The sequence below is a fragment of the Carlito syrichta genome, unplaced genomic scaffold (assembly GCF_000164805.1).
Source record: "Carlito syrichta isolate Samal-C Ts95f unplaced genomic scaffold, Tarsius_syrichta-2.0.1 Scaffold314146, whole genome shotgun sequence".
Taxonomy (NCBI): Eukaryota; Metazoa; Chordata; class Mammalia; order Primates; family Tarsiidae; genus Carlito; species Carlito syrichta.
In genome coordinates, this window is record NW_007258242.1 from 355,742 (window position 1) to 365,358 (window position 9,617).

The 9,617-nt window shown below is 42.8% G+C and overlaps 1 protein-coding gene across 2 annotated transcripts in view; it reads right to left on the bottom strand.

Annotated features, from left to right (window-relative positions):
* Window positions 1-2,110: 2,110 nt before the first annotated feature.
* GPN3 (GPN-loop GTPase 3) overlaps window positions 2,111-9,617 on the bottom strand; it is a 13,684-nt gene continuing 6,177 nt past the window's right edge. The window contains exons 3-8 of one of the 2 annotated variants that reach the window (XM_008071174.1): window positions 7,984-8,151; window positions 6,273-6,397; window positions 4,838-4,953; window positions 4,600-4,696; window positions 3,650-3,778; window positions 2,111-2,666 (exon numbers count right to left, since the gene is read on the bottom strand). In XM_008071174.1, the coding sequence (XP_008069365.1) occupies window positions 2,604-2,666; window positions 3,650-3,778; window positions 4,600-4,696; window positions 4,838-4,953; window positions 6,273-6,397; window positions 7,984-8,151 (698 nt within the window). In that variant the 3' untranslated portion in view covers window positions 2,111-2,603. The remainder of the gene's footprint in view (window positions 2,667-3,649; window positions 3,779-4,599; window positions 4,697-4,837; window positions 4,954-6,272; window positions 6,398-7,983; window positions 8,152-9,617) is intronic. The other variant, XM_021719111.1, reaches the window with a different exon arrangement.

Below are 9,617 nucleotides of genomic sequence, written 5' to 3' on the forward strand. Positions count from 1 at the left end.
CCTCACCCCGCCGCGTGCTGCTGCGGCTGCGCGGATCTGAAGGGGCGCCAGGGGGCGCTCGAGCACCAGGCAGGTCCGCTGAGTGTCGCGCATGCGTAAGGCGCGCGCGCAGTGGAGATGGGTCTTGGGTTGCGGAATGTCAGTGATCATCCACCCTTTTTTCCCCCTCCTCCCCAAATCACCTTTCTAGTGAAGCATTCCCTGGTCATACCAATTTAAATGTAACCTTACTCCAGCCCCCTGCCTTATTCTTCTTTCCTTAGTTCTTATAATTCTCTCATTTAGTTTACTTTTGTGTTTTGTCTCCCATCTCCCCGTCCACGTAAAAGTCAAAAACGCACAGATTCCGCCCGTTTTGTTCCTTGCTGTATCCCCGCGCCTGTCACGCTGATGGTACATAGGAAGCAGCCATAAATACTTGCGCGAATGAACGAATGAGGAGCGCGAAAGAAATTCGGACATTACTGTGTGCTGCAACTCTTTGTGTGATAGTTGAGAAAGTGGACTCTGGATTTGAATCCCAGCTCCAGTATATACTAGCTGTGCTAATTTTGAGCAAGTGAAATAACCTCTCAGTGCCTCAGTTCCTCTCCTGAAAAATGGAGCTAACAGTATTTACCTCCTAGTTTTGTGAGGATGAAATGAATTACATGTAAAGTGCTTAGAACTTACATGCTTGGAGCATACCGACAGCTCAGGAGTTGTTAGGCTGTCACTAGGAAGATCCTCCTGTTAAAAGCCAAGTTCATTGCTAATTTGGAGCCGCCTTCTCCCAGTTCCTCACCTGGAATACTCTGCTGCGTTCCCACATCTCTTTTGGGTCTCTGGTCAAATTGCACTTTTTCGGAACTTCTTTTACAAAGAGGTCCTTAGTCACTCCCCGTTGCTTTTCTTTCTTTCCCATCCCTTATCAGAAACTTCCTTCCTCATGACTAGTCTCAGGCCAGTATGTCAGCCCCACTCGGGTAAGGCCTTGTCTGTCCTCTATGTCCCCATGCCTGGCATCCACGGAACCTCAGTAGGTCTGTGAGTAGAGTCATGTCAGCCCCACCCGAGACAGTAAGATCTCTGAGGACTGAAACTGTCAGATTCATCTTTGAAACCCCTGTCCACAGAGGAAGGCAGTAGCATCTGGCCTTTTGCTTCTTCCCACAGGTACCTACCAGAAGAGCTAAACCAGGGAGAAGCCATGAAGAGGGCAAGTAAAAAGTTGCCACTTCTTTCTTACCCTCCCATATGACAATGTTTCTAAGAATTAGCAACACTGGGGGATCAGGGTGTTTCTGCACTTTCCAAAGGGCCACAGGAAAGTGTCCAAGCAGCCCAGCACATCCCTGTGTTGCCCACTCACCATATTGTTCCCTGATTGGCCGTGAGAACAGCTCACACCACCAGACCATGGTGTAGATACTCAATCCTTCCCTCCAGGCTGGGCCCCAGGCACAAGCTACCACCGATACCTATAGGTCCTCATGTTTTGCTTAATTAAAAGGAAGCACATCAGACACTGCAGGTGTACTTCTGCTATCTAGGTCCAAGAATGATTAAAAATTTAACCTGAGTTGCAGGATTTTTTTCTTTTTCTTTGAGTTGGAGTCTCAGTCTGTCACCCAGGCTGGAGTGCAGTGGCATGCTCATGGCCATCGCGGTCTTGACCTGCTGGGCTTAGGTGATCTTTCCACCTCAGCCTTCCAAGTAGCTGGAACTATAGGCATGTGCCACCACACCTGGCTAATTTTTTGATTTATTGTAGAGATAAGGTCTTGCCAAGTTGCCCAGCTTAGTCTTGAACCTGTGGGCTCTCACCTCAGCCTCCCAAAGTGCCTGGGGTTATAGGTGTGAGCCACCGCGCCCAGCTGAGTTGCAGGTTTTCTATAAATTTATTCTATAAATCTCTTTATATAAATTAAGATTTGTGGCCAGACATGATGGCTCAAGCCTGTAATCCCAGCACTCTGGAGGCCATTGAGACCCTGACTCAAGAAATAAATAAAATAGTCTTTCTCTTAAAAAAGAAAAAAAGATTTGTATCAGCAGGAATATCCATTACCAGGTGACTAATGGAGCCTGGGCCCATTATGAAGATTAAAAATGCACACTCATATATACCTCAAAATATAGTTACTTTCTATTTTTAATTATATAAATAATACATTTTTAATGTAGGAAAATGAGAAGTACAGATGAGCAATGATCTTACCTGTATCCTTTCAGATTCTTTCCTTTGGATATACATATGTATATTGTGTTACAATAATTTCTGCACCTCAAAACAACACAAACAGTAAAAATAAGGCTGGACTGGCCTTAACTGTAGCACAGGTGCTAATTTATACTATATGCAAATTTATGTGTATTGATTTCAATTCTGACTTTTAAAATCTAAGTTGACATTGTTAAAATAATAATAAAAGATTCCACTTTGAATAGCAGTTTCAGAATGATTCAGAACTTGATTCAAGCATGATGCTGATAAAGAGCCAAGTGCTCTTTTTTCATTAAAACAAGTAGCTTTCTACTGCTGCATTCTTTGAAGAGAAGGATGTTCTGCCAGTTTGGCCACACGTTTTTTACATACAGACAGTTACTTTTTCGTAAACTCTTCATTCATCCTGGTGTTCTTGAAAATATTCATCAAACATAGAGGAAGACTCATCTTCATGTTCCTGACACAAAGGAAACAAAATAACTCATTCACTTCCGCTCAAAACTAGCATGTATTAAATACCTTTTAGGTAATGCCCTATAAGGTACTAATACCCAGCACCAGCTCTAGGTGTTGTTCATAGGTAATTGTTTCTTATTTATTTATTGAGTCAAGGTCTCACTCTGTCACCCAGACTGGAGGGCAGTGGCAGGATCACAGCTTACTACAACCCTTAAACTCCTGGGCTCAAGTGATACTCCCACCTCAGTCTCCCAGGTAGCTCAGACCACAGGTATGTGCCACCATGCCCAGCTGATTTTTTGATTTTTGGTAGAGATGAGGTCTTGCTATATTGCCCAGGCTGGTCTCAAGTAACCTTCCTGCCCTGGCCTCCCAAAGTATTGGGATTATAGGCATGAGCCACTGTGCCTGGCGGTAGTTGTTAATAGTAAGAAAAGGCATGAATGATAGAATTTTTCCATTTCCAGATATGTAGTAAATTAATTTGCTTATGTTTCAGAAGCACTTCTTATTTGAATTTACATTCACAGTGATTCTTGGCTAATCTGCTATGATAGTGCCTTACTGACAACTGTCTTCTCAATGACATTATGTGAAGGTAGCCCAATTTCAATGGGATTTCATGTCCTCTTTTCACATACACCCAGGCTCTGAGACTTAACAAAGAGACTTAACTCAATACTGCCTCAACAAAGGTAAAGTAATGCCAATACTGCTTGTTGAACACAGGAGTCAATTTCAGAGATCACCCAGAAAAGCCCAGGTAACCACAGAACCTCAGTAGGTCTGTGTGTAGAGTCATGTCAGCCCTACTTAAGACAAAAAAACTTACGTTCTTGTTATGCTTTGGTTGCGGAATTTAATTGAAAATAAAAAAAGATAAAAACTGACATAAAGAGTTGCCTGGATTATGCAGGAGGCCAGTGAGCGCAGGCAAATATTTTCATCAAAACCTAACAAACAACTCAAATCAGAAATTACCTTTGGTTCTTTAAATTCCAAGTCTTCTCCATACTGAATGGCAAAATCGATATGTTGTAATACAATGTTCATACTTTCTTCATCTGACTGATCATAAGGTAAAAATCGAACCATGCTGTAGTCATCAATCTATGAGTAGGGGATTTTAAGAAAGGTTCATTGTAAAGTTATGCAAAATAAATAATTTTCAACTTACATTTGAGTTTTATAACCATCTGTAATTCTGATTAAAAACACTAGTGTGAGCCGGGCTCGGTGGCTCAGCCTGTAATCCCAGTGCTTTGGGAGGCTGAGGTGAGTGGATTGCCTGAGCTTGAAGTTCAAGACCCGCTTGGGCAACTTGGTGAGACCTCATCTCTACAATAATTAAAAAATAAGCTGGGCGTGGTAGCGCGTGCCTGTAGTTCCAGCTACTTGGGAGGCTGAGGCAGAAGGATCGCCGGAGCCTAGCAGGTCGAGGCTGCGGTGGCTGGGAGCGGCTACTGCACTCCAGTCTGGGCGACAGAGTGAGACTCCAACTCAAAAAAAAAAGAAAGAAAAAAAACACTGGTGTGTTTGGGGGAAGGGAAGGATAGGCATAGGCAGACACAACAATAGTAAAACATTATTAATTTTTCTGACTAGAGTACTTGTTAGCTAGAATACTTGTTAGCTTATTACTTAGACCCTGTTTCATGGGTATTTATCTGAATTCAGTAACCACTGGAGCTTTCATGAGGATACAAAAAATTCTGAATTCTCCAAATGGCTTCAAATAATAGAAATGTTAGCTAATTTATCAGCCACCACCAATAACTACTTCTGACCGACCCATGGCCCCTCCCCCCCTTTGCAGGAAATAGGGTTGGACTGTGCTTTTTATAAAGGTGGCCACTGACTGTATGTGGGCAAACACTCATCTAGAAAAAAAAAAACAAGCACAAAAAACACAAAAAACTTAAAAAGCTTACCAGTCCACATATAGCATTAGTCAATTTTTTGAATTTTTTGCTCCTTAAGTCACTTGTAGAATCTTCTAATAGAGAATACATGTCTGGATCTAGAAACCTTTAAAAGAGAGAAAGAAGACTAATGAAAAAAAGAAAAATAAATCTAGAAGACTAGATTTATAGACTAGCCAAACCTCACATCCAAGTAAGACAAGTTTGTTTCTACAATTGAGATCTGATAACAGAAGAGTAAACTCACTTCTCAATCTCCTTTTTAGCTTTCTTACTCAGCAGATCCATTTTCGTCATGATGTTAACTTGTGGAATTTCTAGAGAGATCATGGCACTCAGGGCTGCCAAGATGCCAGATATAAACTGAAGAAGGAAACAGAAACAAGAAGATGAATCAATTGTTGCCAAGTTACCTGGTCTCCACATAAGGAGAGGCTTCTACTACTCATTGGAACAAAATGTCCTAAGTAAAAAAAATGCTAGTATCATGCCAGGCGCATGCCAATACTATAGTTCCCGGCTGCTCAGAAGGCTGAGGTAGGAGGATCTTGTGAGACCAGGACTTCAAGACCAGCCGGGGAGATATAGTGAAAACCTGTCTCAGAAAAAAAAGAAGTTAAAAAACAGAAATGTTAATATTAAAGAAAACATTGTAGCTGGGCTCGGTGGCTCAGCCTGTAATCCTGTGCCTTTGGGAGGCTGAAGCGAGTGGATTGCCTGAGCCCACGGGTTCGAGACCCGCCTGGGCAGCGAGACCTCATCCTACAATAAATAAAAAAAATCAGCTGGGCATGGTAGCGCATGCCTGTAATTCTGGCTACTTGGAAGGCTGAAGTGGAAGGATCGCCAGAGCCCAGCAGGTCAAGGCTGCAGTGGCTGGGAGCGGCCACTGCACTCCAGTCTGGGCGACAGAGTGAGACTCCAACTCAAAAAAAAAAAAGAAAACATTGTTGAATAATCAGGTGCTTGACAGCTGATTTCCAAAGGTGAGAATAAGGAGGAAATATATAGATTTAATCTACAGTGACCACAAATCTCAATTTAGGCAGTATCATTAACCTCCTTTCTTACCTCATAGCCCTCAAGTGCTATTAATGAAATAAAATTTGATTTAAATAGTTCATTAACTGGTCAAAAGGTCCTTAGAAAATTAAAAACAGGCTATCTACGCTGGGTTCAGTGGCTCAGCCTGTAATCCTGCGCCTTTGGGAGGCTGAGGTGAGTGGATTGCCTGAGCCTGTGGGTTCGAGACCCGCCTGGGCAGGTGAGACCTCATCTCTACAATAAATTAAAAAATTAGCCAGGCGTGGTAGCGTGCGCCTGTAATTCCAGCTACTCGGAAGGCTGAGGCGGAAGGATCGCTGGAGCCCAGCAGGTCGAGGCTGCAGTGGCCGCACTCCAGTCTGGGAGACAGAGTGAGACTCCAACTCAAAAAAAAACATGGCAGGCTATCTTATAAAATGATTTTTGTTTTTCAATTTTTCTTGGCAAGCAGTTCCTCCAAATCTATGATATCATAATTTATTATTTTTGAGTTAAAAATACATTATAATACTTTAATAATAAGGAATACTAAAGACTCTGGAATTGTTTGCAAAATGTCCAGAATCACAACAATTAAAGGAGACTGTCATCTGTTTGTACCTATGATTGAAAAGTCTGCAACAAATTTATCCACAGACCTTAAATGATTCCACCATGAACTGAGAATCAACAAGAAAAACTCCACAGACTCGGAATTCCCACTGCTCGAGCTGCTGGACCAGCTGTTTCATCACAGGCAGGTGAGTATACAACTCAATCTGACCTATATGAAGAACATTACAAGAATATCATGAACAGGAAGTATGTTAAAATCACCAAATTAAAGAGTAAACAAATTTTCCCATAAGATGGTTAAACAAAGCCAACCCCTGATAGTAATACAATGAATTTGAGGGGTCTACAACCGCTTGAAACAATCATAAAACCTAAGGTACTGCAACCACAGAGATTCCAAGCCAACTATCCATTTTTATGTAGAAAAGTAGGTTCTTTTTTTTTTTTGCGTCGGAGTCTTACTCTGTCACCCAGACTGGAGTGCAGCGGCCACTCCCAGTCACCGCAGCCTCGACCTAATGTGCTCCAGCGATCCTTCCGCCTCAGCCTTCCGAGTAGCCAGAATTACAGGTGCACGCTACCACGCCTGGCTAATTTTTGATTTATTGTGGGGATGAGGTCTCACCAAGTTGCCCAGGTGGGTCTTGAACCTGCGGGCTCAGGCAATCCACTCACCTCAGCCTCCCAAGGCGCAGGATTACAGGCTGAGCCACCGAGCCCGGCTTGAAAAGTAGGCTCTTTAACTTGATTTTCCTACCTCCTTCCCTTCCTTCCTCCCTTTCTCTCCAGTCAGGGTCTCACTCTATTACCCAGGCTGGAGTACAGTGGCACAATCATGGTTCTCTGTAGCCTCAACCTCCTGGGCTCAGGCGATCCTTCTGCCTCAGCCTCCCAAGTAGCTGAGACTACACCCGGCTAATTTTTAAATGTTTCTAGAGAGGAGGTCTCACTGTGTTGCCTAGGCTTGTCTCTAACTCCTGTACTCTAGCAATCCTCCCACCTCAGCCTCCCCAAAGTGCTGGAATTACAGGTATGAGCCACCACACCCGGCCTACATTTTAGTCTTTTGCCAGTCAAAAGTGAGTGCTACAAAAGTATGTGCATTTTGGAACTATTCATCAAGCTGTATACTTACAATATACATGCTTTTCAGTGGGTATGTGTATGTTCAATTAAAAGCAAGGGGGAAAAGCGAGGGCCACCAATGATCAATGCTAGGTTCGGCTCAAGTTGAAAATTCACAATTTGGCTTAAGACGCCATGTGCCATCATCTACCCCCTACCAGCCTCAACTCACGACCATTTCCTCTTTGTTTATTATGTTCCACACCAGCCTTTTCGGTGCCTCAAACCTGCCTTGTTCCTGCCTGCTCCAAGGCCTTCAGCATGCTTTGCCCTCTGCCTGGACCGCTTGCTCCCTCATCTTCACCCTATGGGTCCAGCTTAAAGATCACCTGATCAGAAGCCTCCCTAACCTCCCTGCTATGTGACGATCTGTGCTACTCCTGTGGGACACCTATCCCAAATATTAAATAACCCTTTGAATGCTTTCTGTTTACACTGTCTCACTCTGTTGAACTGTAAGCTCAGAGAGGGCAGAGACCATGGCTACCTCGCTCTCTGTGGCATTCCCAGTGTACAAAGCAAACACTCGGCAGACAAGCTCAGCACAAGAATTAAAGCTGACGAATAGGATCTTGGAACTTTACTGCAGTACAGTTTAGAGCTACAAATGCTCACTCCATTCTCCCATGAGGACACAACTATCACGACACATTCAATTCCCTGACTCACCTGGACAATCGAAAAGGATATAGTCATCCTCGACGTGGCCAAGACAGCTTTCTAGCCAGTCAAAATTATTGGCAAAGTACTCCATGCAAAATACCAGTCCTCCATTGGGACCGAACCGCAGAGAATCATCCTCCATCACATCATCTACTTCGATCAATTCCCGGATGTCTGAAAAGGAAAGACAGGTTCCAGAATATAAGTGACTCTTCAAAAATTATTATCCTCACAAGAGATAACTAACAATTATATAAAAAACTTATATAAAAAATGAAATTATGTACATTGTTTTTCATTATAACATTGTCCAGCAATAAGGAACTGAGCAAATAAATTATTGTACAGCCAATGGTATACTATGTAGCCATAAAAGGGGGAATCTCTTTAAGTATTAACATAATATAATCTCCCAGGTATGTTAAGTGAAAAAGTGCAAGGTGCAGAATTATCTAAGAATGCCATTATTTGTGTTTAAAAAAAAAAAAAGAAGGCTGGGCGTGGTGGCTCATGCCTGTAATCCTAGCACTCTTCGAGGCTGAGGTGGGAGGATAGCTTGAGCCCAGGATTTTGAGACTAGCCTGGGAAACATATTAACTGGAGGAATGATGGCACATGCCTGTAACCCCAGCTACTTGGGAGGCTGAGGCAGAAGGATCTTCTGAGCCCAGAAGGTCGAGGCTGGGGTAAGCCATGATGGTGCCTTCCAGCCTGGGCAACTAGTGAGACCCTGACTAAAAAAATAAAATAAAATAAAAATTAACTACATATACATAATACATATATGTATTGAATTTTATAGTCACAGACTATCAATGGAAGGGGAAACAGAAACTGGTGACACTGCCTCTGGGGAGGGGAGCTGATTGCTGGGACAGAACTCAGAGGGGCGTTTTCCTGCATGCTTACTCTCTTGAACCTTTTGCATTTTGAACCATGTGGATATGTATTACCTATCCTAAGAAAAGTAAAACAAAACACCCCCCCGAAAAAAGTCCTACAACACTATTTCTTAACACAATGACTTAGAGAAGCTACTTAACCTCCCTGAGACTCACTTTCCTTATGCTGCGTAGAAGGATGAGAACTATATGAGATAACATACCTAAATCACCTATAGGAGGGGCCTGAAAAATTCTGGTCTACGTATGGTTCTCTCACTAATTGTTAGAAATCAGTATTTAGAATTTTCTAACTTAGGTTTTTATTTATTTTCATGCTCAAGCCTACATTCTTCATTCACACAAAACTGAGCTTCATTCATAGTCACATTTATACTAATAACATCTTCCTACCCTGTGAAGGCCAAAGCAACTCCATCTTGGATGCTAATCTACCATGTTAACCCCTGCTCCAGGAAGGCCTCTAGGATTTCATTTATTTACTGTTCATTGTATAACCGCAAATACTTACTGTAAATCCTGCCCTTTAGTCAAACAACCTTGATGTTATCATACTTCAGATGTCTTTTTTTTTTTTTTTTTTTTGAGTTGGAGTCTTACTCTGTCGCCCAGATGGAGTGCAGTGGCACGCTCCCGGTCACTGCAGCTTCGACCTGCTGGGCTCTGGTGATCCTTCTGCCTCAGCCTCTGCAAATAGCTGGAACTACAGGCGTGCGCTACCACGCCCAGCTAATTTTT